The 18,568-nt window shown below is 50.2% G+C and overlaps 6 protein-coding genes across 6 annotated transcripts; 4 read left to right on the forward strand and 2 right to left on the reverse strand.

Annotated features, from left to right (window-relative positions):
• Positions 1 to 303: 303 nt before the first annotated feature.
• MIND_00607100 (uncharacterized protein) lies at positions 304 to 2,644 on the forward strand (the record flags this gene model as incomplete). Its single annotated transcript, XM_037362826.1, has 5 exons — positions 304 to 657; positions 707 to 883; positions 934 to 1,534; positions 1,584 to 1,828; positions 1,880 to 2,644. The coding sequence occupies 5 exons, from the start codon at positions 304 to 306 to the stop codon at positions 2,642 to 2,644; spliced, it is 2,142 nt and encodes a 713-aa protein (XP_037220747.1).
• Positions 2,645 to 2,767: 123 nt separating this feature from the next.
• On the forward strand, positions 2,768 to 5,335 carry MIND_00607200 (Glycosyltransferase family 1 protein; the record flags this gene model as incomplete). Its single annotated transcript, XM_037362827.1, has 5 exons — positions 2,768 to 2,798; positions 2,856 to 3,522; positions 3,575 to 4,096; positions 4,145 to 4,501; positions 4,549 to 5,335. 5 exons carry the CDS (start codon positions 2,768 to 2,770, stop codon positions 5,333 to 5,335), a joined length of 2,364 nt encoding a protein of 787 aa, XP_037220748.1.
• A 14-nt stretch (positions 5,336 to 5,349) lies between these two features.
• MIND_00607300 (uncharacterized protein) lies at positions 5,350 to 6,693 on the reverse strand (the record flags this gene model as incomplete). The annotated part of the gene is made up of 6 exons (XM_037362828.1): positions 5,350 to 5,932; positions 5,968 to 6,085; positions 6,135 to 6,272; positions 6,324 to 6,370; positions 6,417 to 6,571; positions 6,622 to 6,693. The coding sequence occupies 6 exons, from the start codon at positions 6,691 to 6,693 to the stop codon at positions 5,350 to 5,352; spliced, it is 1,113 nt and encodes a 370-aa protein (XP_037220749.1).
• A 544-nt stretch (positions 6,694 to 7,237) lies between these two features.
• MIND_00607400 (Gtp binding protein) lies at positions 7,238 to 8,086 on the reverse strand (the record flags this gene model as incomplete). Its single annotated transcript, XM_037362829.1, has 5 exons — positions 7,238 to 7,411; positions 7,459 to 7,542; positions 7,587 to 7,795; positions 7,843 to 7,949; positions 8,001 to 8,086. 5 exons carry the CDS (start codon positions 8,084 to 8,086, stop codon positions 7,238 to 7,240), a joined length of 660 nt encoding a protein of 219 aa, XP_037220750.1.
• A 767-nt stretch (positions 8,087 to 8,853) lies between these two features.
• Positions 8,854 to 12,573, forward strand: MIND_00607500 (Cellobiose dehydrogenase; the record flags this gene model as incomplete). The annotated part of the gene is made up of 27 exons (XM_037362830.1): positions 8,854 to 8,935; positions 8,993 to 9,080; positions 9,129 to 9,227; positions 9,277 to 9,378; positions 9,426 to 9,517; positions 9,568 to 9,622; positions 9,670 to 9,737; positions 9,782 to 9,973; positions 10,023 to 10,112; positions 10,165 to 10,270; positions 10,319 to 10,410; positions 10,466 to 10,520; positions 10,568 to 10,809; positions 10,858 to 10,874; positions 10,923 to 11,105; positions 11,153 to 11,224; positions 11,271 to 11,364; positions 11,414 to 11,430; positions 11,483 to 11,505; positions 11,552 to 11,656; positions 11,704 to 11,752; positions 11,799 to 11,864; positions 11,905 to 11,935; positions 11,988 to 12,285; positions 12,334 to 12,384; positions 12,441 to 12,448; positions 12,497 to 12,573. 27 exons carry the CDS (start codon positions 8,854 to 8,856, stop codon positions 12,571 to 12,573), a joined length of 2,454 nt encoding a protein of 817 aa, XP_037220751.1.
• A 542-nt stretch (positions 12,574 to 13,115) lies between these two features.
• Positions 13,116 to 18,480, forward strand: MIND_00607600 (uncharacterized protein; the record flags this gene model as incomplete). The annotated part of the gene is made up of 10 exons (XM_037362831.1): positions 13,116 to 13,698; positions 13,748 to 15,221; positions 15,269 to 15,806; positions 15,856 to 16,502; positions 16,548 to 16,659; positions 16,706 to 17,339; positions 17,385 to 17,658; positions 17,702 to 18,097; positions 18,151 to 18,359; positions 18,410 to 18,480. The coding sequence occupies 10 exons, from the start codon at positions 13,116 to 13,118 to the stop codon at positions 18,478 to 18,480; spliced, it is 4,938 nt and encodes a 1,645-aa protein (XP_037220752.1).
• Between the last annotated feature and the right edge of the window lie 88 nt (positions 18,481 to 18,568).

Here is an 18,568-nt window from a genome sequence, read left to right on the forward strand (position 1 = left end):
TTCGCACTGAACTAGACTGCTGATTTGACGATGACTCGCTGGACGATAGTCGAGCTGGGGTGGTCTAGGTTGGTGGTGCGCTGGTTTGATAGTACTAGATCCAGCTACATCGTTGACATAGAGTACGAACTGAGAATCTACTTACAATAATCTGTGATAATTTCTTCGTCAACAGGCTCGTGACTGTAGCGTGATCGAGCCGGAGCGCGAGCATGTGACTCGCATGTTTGGTTGACGACGCCCACGTTCTCCTCTCTCTCGTCGAGTCTCTGTCCATACTCCCTCCTTGATACGCCATCTGATATGGCCACGTTTACCAACCTCCTAAATACGCTACAATCTGCATTATCATCCGAACTCCAACTTTTGCCTACCCTCAATGCACAACTCGGGCGGCCAGCCGCGCTGGAAGACGATATCAGCTCTCTACAGGATCAATTGGTCCGGTGTGTTGAAGCTTGTGTTGAAGAGCGCCGCAAAGAGGTTGACAATTGGATGGGCAAATGCGAATTAGTCGAACAACAGTGCGTTAACTACACCAAGGCCCTCGGTGGCAATATCAAGGCGACTGGGTCGAGCCTGGGTGAGCTCCGCAAGCAACAAGTCCTACCCGTCCGCTACGATATGGTCTCCGAGTACCAAGAGAAACTTAGACAGGTGTGTATTCCGAACCTCAGGTGGCAAAGCCAAATCTCATTCCTCGTAGCTTTATCACACCAAACTCGAACAACTCACCTCTCTTTGCAACCGACTCAGCACATTAACCCGCACACTTGGCGCCAGCTTCTACACCGACATCATTGACGAGGGGGAATATCGAGATGTTTCCCCAGAGCGTTTCTCAAGATTGGAGAAGGAACTTGTTCGTGGGAAGGCTGAAGTGGTCCGCCATTTATTTGTTCTATTCTTCAAAGTACTTATGCACGCGTATAGACAAAACGACTTGCCCATTTAGGAGAGACATTCGTTCAAATCGACTGGCTTTACACCGAACTTGGCATGGTCGTCCCTGACCTTCCTGATGAAGACGAGGACGAACCCGCCACGGGCTCTCGTTCTCGTAGTAGCAGTGGAAGCGACCCTTTTCATACACCCAGCGCAACTGATGCCAGCCGCTATCGTCTTCTTGCTGAATTTATCGAGCAAAGTAACTCGCTCCCTGAAGATTCTCCCCCGCGTCTGGAAGTCGAGCCTACTCATGAACTAATCACATGGGCTATGGATCTCCGCGCCTCTCTGGAAGACATGAAGCGCCGCAGAGAAACACACATCCAAGCAATGTACGATCAGCTCGAAGGTCTCTGGCGAAGACTTGGTGTTGCTGATGCCGACATGGATGCCTTTGTGGAGGCCCATCGTGGCAGCACTGATGAAACTGTTGCCGAGTACGAAGAAGAGTTAGAGCGAATGCTTGAGCTCAAGCGGGAAAGAATGGGAACATTTGTGCAAAGTGCTAGAGAGGAAATCGCCAAACTATGGGATGAATTGATGGTTGGAGATGAAGAGCGGAAAGATTGGTTCCCATTCTTCGATGGTATGCACCTTGGTATACATAGTTGGGAATTTGGCTTATTCATTGCTAGACGAGCATACCGAAGACTTATTGACGACTCACGAGGACGAAATCAAGCGTCTCAAAGAGGAGAAACGCGTTAAAGCACCACTGTTGGCGAGCATCAAGCGATATTTCGATATATGCGAGGAAGAAAAGGAACTTGCTGCAGCTGCATCTGACCAAACGCGTCTGCTAGGACGTGGACCTCGTGACCCAGGACGTTTGCTGCGTGAAGAGAAGATGCGAAAGCGTGTCTCCAAAGAAAAGCCTAGAGTGAGTCTCATATTGCCATCCAACAAGACTGCGAGTAACAACCAAATTTAGCTTGAACAAGACCTCCTAACAACTATACCCGCTTGGGAACAAGACACAGGCCGCCCATTCCTTGTTCACGGCCAAAGCATTCTGCAGCTTCTTCTGGAGACTGTGGGTGGGGCTGAACAAGAAAACCTTGGTCCACAAGGGGCAAAACGCAAGCCATCGCCAGCTGGTCGTGCGACCAGTGTCCCTCCACGTGCAACAACGCCAACCCAGTCTTATGCACCAAAGACTGGTACTGTCACTCCTGCCGTTCGTCCGATGCCTGCGACGAGCAACTCGTTACCTAACAAGCGGGCACGAACCGAAACAACCCCAAATTATGGTGTCAGCAAGCCTGCACCATTGGGAACTCACAGAGGCAATAATGGCGTCCAACGCAGCGCATCGCCATCTAAGATACCTGGTCCTCTGAGTCGTATGCCCATAACTAAACCTCCCATGCTTGGACTGCCTCGACCTGCCCAAGCTCAACACCAAGCTCTAGGTCACGGGCGAGGGCCGACAGTTGGCTACAGTGGAATCCGAAGTGCGTCATTGTCCATTTCGACCTCGACGTCAAGCAGTATTTCAACTGGTCGATATGCAAGCGGCGGGGCGCTTGTGGCGCAGCACAGTGCAAATACCCTCGCTGTCAAAGCTGCCAGAGCAAGACGGGAGAGTTTCAAGCCCAGAGCAAGTGTTGATGCAGAGGCTCAACGCGATATCGGTTTGTCACATGTTCGTTGGGGGCTTGAGGGTGCTGTGAAGGAAGAAGACGAGGACTACTAAGGTTTTATTCTTGTCCAATTGTATGTCAGTGTACTCTATCTACATTCATATCAAGCGCTGGATCACTGCACGTTGGAGGGTAAACTCATTCAATTCAGTCATTCCACGCCCTTTCTGTACTTGATGTCTGACGAGCTTCAACCAAGTGTGAAAGGTGAATTTCAGTTGTGCAATTCCAGGATGATCTGAATCAACTGAACGCTGTGACAAGCCGACGGACGAGTTGACCTTGATTTCGATTCGAAGCTTGCCAGAACTCTCACAGAGATTCTCCCTTCCCCAAAAGATGTTCCTTCTTCTAGTTCACCGCCGCCACGCAACTGGCATATCCCGCTCAATATCGTCATCCAAGTAGTTGGCAGTCGAGGGGACGTTCAGCCATTCATCGCACTCGGAAACGAGCTCCAAAAACATGGACATCGTGTCAGGCTTGCAACTCACGATGTTTTTGAAGAGTTTGTTCGAGACTCTGGCCTGGAATTCTACCCAATTGGCGGTGACCCTGCTGAACTCATGGCGTACATGGTAAAAAACCCAGGTCTGATACCGAGCATGAAGAGTCTGCGACAAGGAGACATCCAGCGCAAGCGAGCTATGGTGGCGGAGATGCTAGACGGTTGCTGGCGGAGTTGCATTGAGCCAGATTCCTTCTCTCAGACCCCATTCGTCGCTGAAGCCATCATCGCCAACCCACCAAGTTTCGCTCACATCCATTGTGCTCAAGCACTTGGCATACCCCTTCATCTCATGTTTACGATGCCGTGGAGCAGCACCCGTGCCTTTCCTCATCCACTCGCAAACCTCAAGTACTCTAATCTGGACCCAGAACGAGCGAATTGGTTTTCCTATGGATTAGTGGAATTTTTGACTTGGCAAGGGTCAAGATGCCTTGCACCACTTTGAGTTATTTTCTGACTGACCTTCACACAGACTCGGCGACACTATCAATAAATGGCGAAGCTCCCTCGACTTGCAACCTGTGCCCCTCTCTGAAGGCCCGTCTCTGGCAGAAACTCTTCAAATACCATTCACCTACTGTTGGTCTCCAGCATTGGTCCCCAAGCCGGCAGATTGGTCATCTCATATCGATATTTGCGGTTTTTTCTTTCGCGAGCCGCCTGCTTACACTCCGCCTCCTGACCTTGACGCCTTCCTTGCTGCCGGTCCGCCACCGGTCTATATCGGCTTTGGAAGCATTGTCATTGATAACCCACAACGGATGAATGACATTTTGGTTCAGGCAGTCCGGGCGGCTGGAGTTCGAGCCATCATTTCTCGTGGCTGGAGTAAACTCGAAGGACCACCATCTGAAGATGTTTTTTATCTTGGCGATTGCCCCCACGAGTGGTTATTCCAGCGTGTTTCCGTGGTAGTGCATCACGGAGGTGCTGGTACCACGGCATGTGGTCTGCTCAACGCGAAGCCAACTGTTATCGTTCCTTTCTTCGGCGAGTGAGTCCTGTTGTACTGTATTCCCCACTAGACCTTGACTCTTTTCAGCCAACCATTCTGGGGCAACATGGTTGCCGCGGCTCATGCAGGACCGGTTCCGATCCCACACCAAGCTCTTGATGTCGATATCCTTGCTAAAGCAATCACTGTCTGTCTGACGGACGAGGCAGCCACAGCAGCCTGCATAATTGCCGAAAAGATGAAGTCAGAGTCTGGTGTTAGAGCGGCCGTTTCTGCATTCCATGCCAATCTCCCCATTGAAGCTATGCAATGCGAGATATTGCCCAATCGACCCGCGGCTTGGAGAATCAAAGCCGGATCACAGAAACGCAAAATTCGGTTGTCTAAACTTGCAGCTGAGCTGCTGGTGCAGAACTCGTGCTTTGACCGGCAGGCCATCAAATTGTGCGTGTGGCTTTTTATCCCCTCTATTCGTTTCACAAGCCCCGCAGACATGAAACTAACCGATTCCGCATCGAAAACCGGCGCTGGGGACCCCTCACAGGAAGCAACTCTGCCGCTATTGGAACCCTTGCAGACATGGCTGACGCCACCATTGGGGTAGTCTCGAAGCCATACGAAGAGTTTAAAGGCACCACAGAGGGATTGACCTCCCGTGCTGGTACCTCGACATCATCGTCTATTCTATCCAAGTCAACCTCATCGAGCGATAAGAGTGCAGGCTCTAGCAAAACACGAGATCCTTTTCGGACCGCAGAAGCCATGGCTACCCAATCCGGAAGGAGCCTCGGAAAGGTCGCCACAACAGCTGTTCGGGGGACTATCGTCGACATTCCCATGGCATTTGCCGAGGGTATGCATAACCTCCCGAGGTTATACGGCGACGAAGTCAAAGATCACGGCGAGATCAGTGGTTGGAAGAGTGGCTTGAAAGTTGCTGGCGAGACTTTTGTTGGGGATTTGACGGATGGTATCTCCGGTCTTGTTGTTCAACCATATAAAGGAGCCAAAGAGGAAGGCGTACTTGGTTTAGCGAAAGGGGTGGGCAAGGGCGTTGCCGGGTTGGTGACCAAGCCTGTTTCTGCTGGGCTTGCGCTTTTGGTATACCCTAGGCAAGGCATTTACGCGAGCCTTCGAACTGCTTCCCACCAAAAAACTCGGAATACCATCACCAAATCAACCATATTTGAAGGGGAATGGCTGGCGAAGACGGACCACCAGGTTGATATGGCCACATTGACGACCAAGTATCATGACCTTGTGGACTGTACCACATAGATATACTCAGCTGTTTACTCTAATGCAAGTGAGTTCATGATAGCTTCGAGTCCCTCATTCCCGCCTAGTCTCGCCACTTCTGCCCGCATTTGTTTTCCAAGGGACGCCAATACCGAACGAGTATATTCGAAGGACTTGGTGTGAACTTCGAGATACGATATTGCATGACTCTTCAGTGTTGGTGTCTTGGGTCGCTTTTGAAGGGTATCTGGGTAGACCTTTAGTTGCAACAAACCGATGAAAGCAGGTAGCGCACTCAGCAGTTGTCTATTGGATTTGTCTGCTTGAATGCCATGAACGACAGGGAATGAAAATTTGCCCTCGGTGAGGTCCTCCGCGAAACCTTTATTTGATGTATACTGCGGGGTAATTAGGCGTAGTTGAAAGTGATGTTTTTTGAGTTGCACCTCTTTACTTTGCAGGTTCATGTAGTCGTCTCGGATCTGGAAGTAGACACCGATAAGATTGACCAGAGGAACGTAGTCCCTATTAGCTGTGAGAAAAGGGTCGGTTTCTCGACTAACACGCACAAGTCCAGGTTGGTTGTACCACAAGCCATCAGTAGCTTGATACCGATACGAAGGAGACCGCCCGTCTCTGCCAAAAAAGGATATTATGAGTCTTCAACCGACACATTGAACCACTCGCTGTCGTTGACCATATCGATGTACTGCTCTTCTGTCGGGCAAGTAAGAGAGTCACGCCAAAGGAGTTCCAACCCTTGGCCGCGATGGAGAGAAAGCAGCTCTGCTATTATTCATAGTCAACCCGCACTGGCCAACACAATTTTGCCACCAACATGTTATGATCCCGATGAGCTCTGTCTGCGTAGGACTCGAGTCTGGTCCGGAGAGCGTCAACAGTTCCTGGTACGCGAGGAAGTAAATATAGTTGGCGGTATTGATGGTTTGTGGGATTCCGTAGATCTTGTGGGTCACTAGGATGGACTCTTAGATTGCTGCTGTCGGTTAGCAAATTTGCTCTTCACCTGGCTGGCCTCGTCTCAGCTGGGAATCGTCTTCGATATCGTCGATCCTAGACGAGGATGAGTCATAGATTGTTGCAGAACTCCAACACGAACATGAGGCTGGCATTATGCAGCATACTAACGACCTTTGCGATCTGCTTCAGCTTTGGTTGGGGGACATTGATCCAAGTATTAAATGCCGCCATGAGCTTGCTTCGAAAGTCCTTTCCTGGATTCGCGGTGATATAGGTGTAGGGCTCTAGCACACTCTGCGCCGCATAGTTGAGCTGTTGTTGGCTGAGAATAGTAGCAAATTTACCGATTCATCTTGCGAAGACCAAGACGAGGGCCCAGCGAGACGCGAGAGGATGTCACCGTAAGCAACAGACATTTGTTATAGTGTACTGCACGGATGACGAGTCTTCATTGGAGATGATGGACGGAAGCAAAGCGTTTAGACGGGCTTGACAAACTGCAAGCACATATAATACAGAGTGTAAAGTGAGTTGGAAAGTGCGACGACGACGACGACGATGTGGTGAGGAAACGACAACAATGGATAAAGTAGAGCGTGTGCCAATTAGGGGGGGGAAGGAGGAAGATGGGGCACGGACGAGTACGGAATGGGTAAATAATTCATAACGGTAGACGAGTTTCTTTCCGGGCTGTCCGTGCACTCCAAGAGATAACAACTGTCTTGGTCTCTACAGTAGGTTTTGACGTCGAGCGGAATTGTGGCCATAAAAAGTGTTACAACGACACGCCTAAGCGGCCATTCCCACAAAACAAGCCAACAATCTGCAAGCCTTTATGAAGTGGCAAGTTGGGCTGTGGGTGGTAGCGCACCTAGACTTTTTTCATCCTTCCACCTGATCCCCCACTCTTGACTAAGCGCCTACTAGCCAAAATCACTCCTCTGACCCTTGTGGTCGATGCTATACGTCAACATAGATCAATATAGGCTCGCCCACGCCTTCGATTTCTGGGATGACGCATTTCAGATCAAAAGCTTTGGCGAGCACAATCTTGAATATCTTCTGCACGTTTATCGACGCCGATGTCGAGCAAAATATCAGCGACGCGTGCATGGCTCGTGCGAATCGTTTCGCCTAGGACATTGGAGTGAAAAGTAAGGGCTAAACTGGCAGACACACACCTGCTTCGTGATTTCTTCTTGTTCATCGCGCGGGAAGGTAGCAAACTGGTCGAACTTGGTTCCGATTAAGAAGGGAATGGCGGTCTGGAAGGGCTCAACAGCTGTTGTACTATTTGGAGTAGACGCACTTTGTTGAACCCTCTCGCTTGTCGATACCACTCTTTCACCGAGTTGAGTGTCGATTTTCGCGAGAGATCAAACATGAACAATATAGCAACGGCATCGTTGCAGACAAGGGGTAACATGTTGACAAATTCTCGTTGACCACCTAGATCCCATATTGAGAAGGTTATGGTCGTCCGCCTGACGGAGATCGTTTTCTCCATGAAATTGACGCCTGTTATGAGTAAGACTAAGAGGTCTAATGACAAGCAGGACACGCACCCAGCGTCTGGATATAGTCCTCATCGAAACTACCCTCGACGTACTTGACCATGAGACTCGTTTTGCCTATCTGCGAGTCTCCGACCATGCCAACCTTGATAACGACACTACAATGCCATCGATGAGGGTGGACGCGTCGTAATAGGGTGGGAACGGACCTGTTCTTCTCGTCGGTATTGTCAAGCGACAAGGGCGCATTTGAGCCACTTGGGCCAGGAGCAGGCGAGGGCGATGTGGAGGCCATGGTAGAGGGGAATTTGGATGGGGATTAGACCACAGGTGGGTGACTGCCGTTAGGGAGCGTGGAGAGGGGGAGGGGAGTAAAGAAATATGAGATGAAGGAAAGAGAGACAGAGAGATAGACGCGGAGCGGCAACGACTGGGCGGCGGCTTGAGCGGTCACCGAGCGACTCTTGGTGTGGTCAGGACCAATCTCACCGCGCAGAAAGGAAGCCCAGCAAAGTGTTACAAAGCGTGACATTCACAATTGCAACCACCTCAACCGAAAAGTCCTTGTGGGCATACTACATTTCTTTTCCACCGACAACGAGCGTCGTATCGAACGAACAGGGTGCCTCATCTCCTAGTCCGGGTTCAGGACATGTCGAGACTTGCCTTCCGGCTTCCGTTGCTTCAAAATAACTGCCAAAAACTGGCTTCTGCCTCCGAAAGTAATAGGATGCTGGGCCAACCAGAGCCCGCTTATTTAAAATGAGCCAAAAGTGAAGCTAATTTTGTTCTGAACGCCCCCTTCAGGCGGATATTGGTCGGCATCTCGCCTCGAAAACTGTTGATGACAACACTCACGCGATCGTTCACTGCGTACGGCCATATATTGCTTCCCTCGCCAACGCGATTTTTCCGAAACCACATGCTGTGTCTTCCCGAGTTGCCTCCGTTTTAAACCTTGCTTGATGACGTTCTCTACTTGAGGTGGAAGCCGACCAACAAGTTTAGGCAACTATATGCTCAGTTGACATAAACCGTCGGCACTTCCTCGCTTTTACGCCAATGTTTAAGATCCAAGGGTCAGAATCTTGTTGCAACTCCTCCGAACATGTTGTTACGCCGGTTCCTGGCCATTCTGCCCTTGGTGGGCTCAGGCGCGTCAATGAACGTCGAGCTTAAAATTCATCTTACCTTCTCTTAGTCCTGTCGCAAGCTGCGGCACCTTATGTCGACTCAGAAAACGGCATATCTTTCTGGGGAATCACCGATGCAGCTCATGGTGTAACATAGTACGCTTTTTCCAGGACTTGCGTCTCCGTGTTCTGACCATATCTCAGTGGTCATGTCTTTCCCCCACTCGCAACCTCTGGAGCACAACCAACGGAGTATATTGGAGAAATAGTTGCGCCTGTGGCAAACAAATGGGTCGGTTTCTCGTACGTGGCCCTCTCCCTACGACATCTATGTCGCTCAATCTTCTGATAGCATGAGTGGAAGCATGATTTCCTCTCTACTTATTGCTGCATGGCCGAACAACGGCAACATTGTTTTCACCACTCGATACGCGACAAGCAATGTCCTTCCCGAGTCCGTCGATCATTTTCAATGAAGACTTGGGCTGACGTCAGCTTGAGTGTGTACACTGGACCTGTTATCACCACTCTTCCCAGCAGTCACGTTAATTCAACGCACTGGAAGTGGGTTTATCGGTGTCAAAACTGCACTAGTTGCGTATATTATGTTCCTGGGAAATTCCGCGTCCCTAATTCGAGGCAGCCTGGAAGAACGGTGGAAGTATCGACGTCAATTCGACGTCCTCCGTTCCCGCATGGTAAGAGGCATGCCTAATTGCCTCATTTACCTGACGCAAGAATAAAGGTGTGCTTCTACCATTGCTGTTGACAATCCAGCGAACCCCGCAACGACTATGGTTCAGCACACTGACTGTAAGTTTGCTCTCGCATCCAAACTTCATTCAAACCTCGTTTAGTCGGCTTCTACTTCTTCCCCTTTGGCACTGCGCATGTTTCAGCTGCTCTTTACAACAACTGGGCTGCGGGAGGCACTGGAGGTACCCTCAATTTACTCCTCTACAATTTCCCCTCAGCTCGTAACAGGCGGCACTGGCGGTGGCTCCTCATCATCGACCACCACTACCAGCGTGGCCCCACCAACACGAACGGTGAGGATTTTCTTTTCTTCGTCTCCATTGGCTTAATTTTCTTTTTCAGGCAACTCCGTAATGATACTCCTTCAAATCTCTTCGTTCTCTGCTCATATGCTTCTTAGTGTGGATTATATCATCGTCGGCAGTGGCCCTGGTTTGTATCATATCACACAACCAACGTTCCTGGTCAGCTCACTCTCCACCAGGCGGTATCATTGCCGCGGATCGCATATCTCAGGCAGGTAAATCGGTACTGCTTCTGGAACGGGGAGGACCAAGTACAGGAGAAACGGGGGGCACATACCAAGCCAAGTAAAGTTCTATCATCATTGCCATAAGACTTTTTCTAACAACCTTTAGCTGGACTAAGGGGACGAATCTCACCAAGTTCGATGTTCCAGGGCTGTTTGAGAGTATGTTCACCGACGCAAACGACTTCTGGTGGTGCAAAGGTACGTGGTAGTTTCAGCTGGTGACCACAATCCTCCCATAGCTGATCTACCACAGACATCACCGTATTTGCTGGTTGTCTTGTGGGTGGAGGAACGTCTGTCAACGGCGCGTGAGTTGTTGGTATTTCTTGAGGAAAATACGATTGATGGCATGCAGACTCTACTGGCTCCCTTCCGACAACGACTTTGCTTTGTCAGCTGGATGGCCTTCCCAATGGACCAACCATCAACAGTATACGTCAATGCTCAAGGCCCGTCTGCCGCCGACAGATGCGCCTTCTACAGACGGCAAACGATATCTTGAACAAGTCTCCACCGTAGTTGCGAATATGCTCATTCCTCAGGGTTATCGCAATGTTACGATCAATGATTCGCCGAATGCCAAAGATCACGTTTACGGTAATTTGGTTGGTCTTTGAATGTCAATGAAAGCTCACAATTGACTAGGCTATGCTGCCTACGATGTTGGGTCCCTCTTGTGCTTATTTTATTAGCTCTCACTTTGCGGTCAGTTCATAGGCGGTCAACGTGGTGGGCCGGTCGCATCGTACCTGCGAACCGCCAAAGCCAGGAAGAACTTCCAGCTCCAAATGTATACGAATGTTTTGAACGTCGTTCGCAACGGGTCACAAATTACTGGCGTCAAAACCAACGACACGAGTGTCAAGGACGGATTCTTCCCTCTGAACCCCAACGTATGTGTCGCTTGTTATTGGTCCTTAATTATACTAAGAGACCCTAGGGTCGTGTAATCCTTTCGGGAGGGACCTTTGGCAGTGCACGCCTTCTTTTCCGAAGCGGAATTGGCCCGACGGTCTGTACCTTCGTGTTACACCGGAGCAAGGACTCATTTCCCTCAGGACATGATCAACCTCGTCAAAAACGATCCTGTTGCTGGACCGAACCTGCCTCCTTCATCGCAGTGGATCAATCTTCCCGTTGGCTACAATGCATGTTCACCCTCCTGTTCCATGTCTTGTTACTAACTCAAAACAGGTCTCAGATAATCCCTCCATCAATGTTTGTCATTTCTTGATTGATCACGGAAATATACTGACTTGGTTGTCAACAGATGGTCTTCACACATCCAACCGTGTTCGTATATGAAACTACCCTCGTTCCTTCATTAACCGTCCTCAAGCGACTCGTACAACAACTGGGCAACGGTGTTCACTGATCCACCAGCAGCCGACGCAGCTCAGTACCTCAAAAACCGCTCAGGCATAATGGCGCAGGCATCGCCACGGTCAATATCTAATGCGCTTTCAATGTAGATGCACTAAAGTTTTCCAGACTCAACTTCTGGAGTGCATTGGGTGGGAGCGACGGCACTACGCGTTGGGTTGGTTGTCGCCTCAATTATTGATAAAGATTCACTGGTTTTCAAGTTGCAAGGCACCGCACGTCCTGGAGCCGCTTCAATCACAACAACCTTACCTTATAACATGAGGCGGGTGATTGCTCGTCTTCTGGCCTACGCTGACCTGCCTACAGTCAAATCTTCACTATAACCGCATATCTGTAGGTGTATTTTCCCCCATCTTGTTTGACATTCTTCAACTTTGATTCCAGCTCAGTCGGAATCAAGTCGCGAGGACGCATTGGAATCAATGCTGCCCTGAACGGCGTGCCTCTCGTGAACCCGTGGCTTAATGATGCAGGCGATAAATCTGCGCTGATCCAAGGACTGAAGAACATCATTTCCACAGTCCCGCAAGTCTCCGGCCTCCAACTTATCATGCCGGACAACACAATGACCATGGAGCAATATGTCGCGGCTTACGACCCTTCGACTATGAATTCAAACCATTGGGTGGGTTCTAATATCATTGGGACTAGTGCTGGACAAGCTGTCGTGGATGTGAACACGAAAGTGTACGTTTATGTCCCATTTCTTTCCATCCTCTGACCCATTTGGTCCAGATTTGGCACGAACAATCTCTTCGTTGTGGATGCCAGCATCATACCAACGTTGTAAGTTGTCAAATATGCCTTATATAGCAAGCAAGTACTGATCCCCTTCTCTCTAGGCCATATGGTACACTCACTCCTATTGTTGCGTTCTAAACTCACATTCATCTCTCAGGGAACCCACATGGACACATCATGAGCGTAGCAGAGCAGGCAGCAGCAAAGATTCTCGCGTTGGCGGGTGGGCCGTGATCCTCATCTCTTATCTCCGCTGTACTATTATTCTTCTATCCTTAATACCTGAGCACTTGGAAATGAACACAAATACGGGAAACTCGTCTATGTGCAAAGGCTGAGTTGGATGGTTACTATTATAGAATGACGTCAAGCTTAACCTGATAAGGATGGCATGGGCGATGAGTAGTCCTATGACGGCATAGAGGTGTCCACACCGAAGGCCAGTTTTGAGAAAAACCATGGGGGTATGTGCTCATATATGAGCATTTTAAGCCGAATGAGTGGTGAAACGAAGAACTGTACTACTCACTGTGAGCGGTCACCGTCGCCAGGCATCACCGCGGCACGTGTGTTTGCCCTCTTTCGCCTGCTTGTTCAACTCGAGTACACAATCGCAATCGACAGTGAACAGCGCTGTGGCCTCCTGTGGTGGCACGGTTGGTGGTCCGGTTAGCACGTGTACTTGTATGTCGCTTCTTTCTACGCTACTCTTTCCGATTATATGCCTCTATAGAATCGTCCTTCTGTTCCTCCAAGCTCGTCCCCCGCACTCCGCTATGGCGGAAGCCAAGCCACTTCCTGCTCTCCCGACACAGGATAATGTCACGACAAACCTCGCTCTCACCACACTTTCGACCGACGCTCGCAGCCACCGTGGACGGCTTATTCACGCTTTGCTCACCGAAGAAGGCATAGAAGGGGAAGAAAGAGATGCTTGGGCCGCTTCGTTGCAGGAAGCTCTCGATGCGTTGAGCGATGGAGTAGCTCGCGGTCGTTGGTTAGCCGGCGTGAAACGAGCCAGGCGACGAACAGAACGAGACAGCGACACACTTTCTCTGTCATCTTCCATTATATCCGTCTCGACGACTTCCACAACTTCGAGTGTAACTCCTGACACTCTTGCTGCTTTACGTGTTGCTATTGCTCAACCGATCGTGCCGAGCCCAGATCCTGAACCACGCCATCTTCTCCTCTGTGTTGGAGGCAGCAGTCGAATACGTGTATTACCTAGCGAAGACAGTGGTTTCAACCTCGTTGCCGCTTCTGTGGGCTGTCAATTTCGCCCAGGCGCGTTTGATCTCCCCGACGATGATTCGGAGGCAAGAGATGCTGTCTTATTTGGATTGGAGGAATGGGATGGTGCGGTGACTAAATATTCCCGTTGCCAGTGATTATTAACGCGACATAGACAACCTCAAGCCCAAACTTGTCGGTGGGACCTTTATATTCAAGGGCGTCACCTCTCCCTCTCAGCATACTGCCCTCATTCGAATTCTCCGCCTTGCTATCTACACACATCTTTCCCTGCTCTTAGAGCAGCATTTCTTGTCAGATTCAAACGTTGCACTGACGTTTCCCCCGCCTCGGCCCCGACCCGCCATCGTTTCCGCACTCTCTTACCAGCCACCTACGTCACCAGCTGCGTCGACGCCTAGAAGCACCAAAGATAAGACATTTCTACCCAACATCCTGTCATTTTTCTCCAAGAAAGGACACACTAGACTCAGTCGGAGCTTGAGCATCGCGCCATCAAACTCTCGGGCGAGTGGTACCTCTCTTGACCTCACTAGGAAAGTATCACCACTTGCTCCATCGAGATCATCAGAGGATGGAAATCCGAGTCGAATGCGTCGATTCTCTTTCATCAGTGCAAGTAGTCCACCACAATCCGAACCGTCGGCTCTTTCTACATCGACAACCAACCACGCTACTTTTACTGCCATCCACGCGCGTCTACTTGCGTCCTCTCCGCTGCTTTCGTCTTCTGCTGGTGTCCGTGTTTCCCCCCCACGACTAATAACCGAGCTTTCCGATGCGGAGAAAGCACGTGATACTGATGGGAAGCGGCGGCTCAAGGGCGATGAGCGAGTGGGTCTCGCAAGCATTCGGGGCTGGGGAGATGCATCTTTTACGGACAAGGAAGATCCAACTGTCACCGGAAAGGAAGCCAAGGCCCGTGCTTTAGTTGGGGCCACTGGTTTCGCGAGGATGCAGGAAATCGTGGTGTTGATCAGCTGGGGAGTCCCTATCCCTCCGACCTCAAGCTCTATGGTTACCACTAGTACTGCTACCTCATCGTCAGCGTCATCTATCTCTTCAGTTACCTCCTCAACATCAACTTTGATAACTTCTACTCATGTTGCTCAATGTCTCCCTCCAAGGACGCAGACATTGCGGTTCTACGCTCGGGATGGCTGCCCGGGGAGTGATCGGAGCTTTGGCGAGGTTGTGAGTGGGTGGTGTCGAGACGCCGATAGCGGTTGCAGTGGCCACGAGTTCTTTGGTGGCCATCACCCTTATAGGAAGCGCAGGGCCAGGCGAAAACAAACTACTGCAGCAGCACCTGACGATGTTGAGGACAAAGAAGTTGAGAGCGAGGAACCTGAGTTAGTCACGTCTAAAAAGGGTGTGCAGGAGAAGAAGTGTGGGTTCAAACGAGGAGATCATGTACTGAGGATGGTACACGGTGGTGTAAGAGTCGAAGTGCGCACTCAGTCAGATGAAATGGAGGAAGTGGGGGAGACTTGCAGGGAGAGTTCTGATGGATCGACAGCAGCGTCAACCACTTCCAAAGATGAGGACGATAGCAAGATAACTACTTGGCTTTCGTGTTCTGTATGTGGCAAGAAAACTCCGCGAAAGACGCTGAGCGATGGGGCTTTGTAAGTTGATGGTCATTGAATAATTCCCTTGCTAATATCGTGTCCAGCCTGTTTTCCTTCGGCAAGTTTCTGGAGGTTTTGATATATTCTCCTCTCATTTCTAGAATATCCCCATCGTTGTGCGAACATACGAATACTGAACTCACCAGTACGGCTTCCACCATGTCAAAAGCGAGCTCAGCCAACTCAGACTCAACTCCGACACCCAGTACCATAGGGTCGCCTGCATCAGATTCGACAACTCCCACTCCTTCCCATATAACAGCATCACAACAACACTCACACAAGTTAACCGAAATTTCGACCCTGCCCTCAGCGCGGTTCAATATCGTCCGACATTTTTCCAGTCACGGTCACGTGGTCTCATTCTCCATCAATGCAATTGAGGATATCTTCGAGTTGCGCGTACCGCGATTTCAGATAACGCGGAGTGCGTTAGTCCTGGATAAAGAAGGGAAAGGAAAGGCCAAAGATGATACAAATATAACCAAAGCAATACCTGCACCCATCGAGGAGGAGAAGAAGGTCCTACGAAAGGAAATCAAAGCCTGGTGGGAGAGTGTGGCTGACAATATGGAAAAGCTGGTTTGTGATATGAATCTTTCCTCTGTGGTAGTAACCAAAATCTGGACAGGAAACATCCCTCGTCGGGAGCACTCTTGTCGGATTCCGCAAATCGTTACCTCGACTGCCCTCCGAAGACGATGCGTGGGATGAGTATACCAGCGAAGACGATTCAACAGACACTGAATGTGCTTCGACACATGAGCTATACAGACCTGCAACAATAGCTGGTCTCCCCCCAAGCGCCCCGACTACTCCGCCAATCGCCAAATCTTCTGAGGATTTCTTTCATCCTGTGTTGAATCGGGCATCCTCCCTCCCTGTCCCAATCCATTCGCCTCCTGAAGTTGTCATAACCGCGGCGCCGCCCTCAGCCCCGCTCAACGTTTCTTCTCCCGACTCAATCGAGCTACTTGGAAGTCTCCGCCAGGCATTCCAAAAGACGGAGCAGGAGTTATATACTCTCCTCTCTCACACCTCTGTGTCAACTCTTAATGATGTTCGGTGGGCCTTCTTGGGGAAAGCCAAAGGTGCAGAGAAGCGTTTGTTAGCTTGGCAGAAGAAACACTTGCCAGGGAGAGGAAAGCGAGCTGTTCAAATGAAGTTGGAAAACGTCAAGGAGCCCGAGTGGTGGAAGACCGGGAACCATGTTGCGCCAGGGTGTAATGTTGTTGTCAGGGAAGATGACTGGGGGAGCATCATTGCGTTTACAATGAGGTATGCTTTGTTGTGATTTGCTCCATATCATTGAAAAGTGCATAGTACCTCAGACTACTCACGAGAACTAACCAGCATGTCTATCGTCCGACCCTCGTCCACAGCAGCGCCACTTCTTACACCAACTTCGGTTGAGCCATCCTCCTCGCCGTCATCGGTTTTTCTCAGGTGCAACAACCAAATTATTTTCGTCCTCCTCGCAGGCTTTACCCGATCCAGACCAAGAAGATGTTGTTTGGTATGAGCCCGAATCTTATTCGGCCGTGATATCTCGGAAAGAGCATCCCCGCGACGCAACGTCTCTACTTTCCCTTCGCGAAGTTCTCCGACAAAAGTCGCCTATCGATGGTGTTTCCCTCCTCCCTGGCGGGGCCTCTCGCTTCAGCAGTCTCGGTAGTGCTGCTACCAAGGCGTCGAGTAAGACTGGCCCCTCGTCAATTGTTCCACCATCTGCATGGTCCAAACCGGATGTCCAAATAACGAAACATGATGCTGGAGGTGAAGTTTCGTCAATGCCTAATTTAGGCGAGTCGGCGGGCAAGATTCTTCATGGACTTGACTCGGCATCGTCCGCGGAGGGTCATTCGCGACCGTCATCTGCACTTTCAGGAAGTTTTTTAGTCAGCTCAGTGTTTACGGATGGACTTGCAAAGCGAAACAAAACACCCTCTATCATCTCGGTCGAGAGTGACTCGACGGTTGGTGGCAAGGTCAAGGACGAAGCAGAAGCTTCCGGAGTTGATCTGCCGACTCCGACCCCCTCCTCATTCACCAACACTCTTACCAGTGGGATCTCTCACGCGATGAGATTCATGCTCAACAACAGTGAAATGCCTCGTGCGTCACTGTTTGCTTCGTCCAAGAACCATCATGGGCTACTAGCTCCCGCCGATGCATTTGCTATCGACGAGCGACCACATATCAAATATGACTGGACAGTGGGAAAGCGACTGAAGTTTTCCTGCACGATATACTATGCGAAGCAGTTCGACAACTTGCGGAAGCGGTGTGGCATCGAAGACTTCTTTTTGAAGAGTCTATCACGCAGCGCAAACTGGGCGGCGGAGGGTGGGAAGAGCAAGTCTAATTTTTGGAAGACGGCCGATGACAGGTTCATCATCAAGACACTGGTCAACGCCTGGAATGTTGCCGACTTGTATGTTGGAATTCTTCTGCTTACATAAGCTCATGGTCAATAGACAAGTACTTCTGGAACTGGCTCCTTCCTATTTCCGATATATGGATGCGACTGCTAGTCGTGCGACTGTCCTCGCCAAGCTCATAGGCTTCTATACCATTGAGATTCGCAATCTTGAGACGGGAAATGTGCAAAGCAAAGCTGACCTGCTCGTCATGGAGAATCTATTCTACGATCAGAAGATCGTCAAGACATTCGACCTCAAAGGTATCCAAGGACGCAAAGTCAAGTCGCGAGGGAACAACAACGAAGGTGGCAAGACTTTGTTCGATGGGGAATGGATTGAAGGACAGCAGCGGACACTGACGCTTATTCACCCTCATTCGAAAGCTGTGTTGCAGGAAGCCATTCGAAGCGATGCCGACTTTTTGGCAAGAAGCAATATCATGGATTACTCGTTAGTGTCTCTTTCCGTTAATCAACATCATTCCACTTACCTTGGCCGCCTAGCCTTCTCCTTGGTGTCGACCAAGAGCGCAAGCAGATCGTGTGTGGACTGGTTGACACTATAGGCAGCTACACGTTTGCTAAAACGCTCGAGTACAAGGCCAAACAAGGACTCAATTCAGGGACGGGCAAGGAGGTCACGGTAATACCGCCAGCCGAATACCAGGAACGATTCGTCAGCGCCTTAGAAGGGTACTTTGTTGCATGTCCAGGTGAGAACTGTTTTCTTTTTTCCACTGGCATCAAAAGCTGATGTCAACAGATAAATGGACACGCCCAACCGACGACAGCAAGCCAATTGATGACCCAGATATGTTGCCCAGTGTGTTGTAGGGGACAACTAGCAGCAGGCTAAGTTGTTGTATCGCCAGGATCATACTCTACTATTACTAATCATTGACATTTTTGTAGTTATACCATC

The sequence above is a fragment of the Mycena indigotica genome, assembly GCF_014461135.1.
Source record: "Mycena indigotica strain 171206Taipei chromosome Unknown Mind.scaff0005, whole genome shotgun sequence".
In the NCBI taxonomy this organism is placed as follows: Eukaryota; Fungi; Basidiomycota; class Agaricomycetes; order Agaricales; family Mycenaceae; genus Mycena; species Mycena indigotica.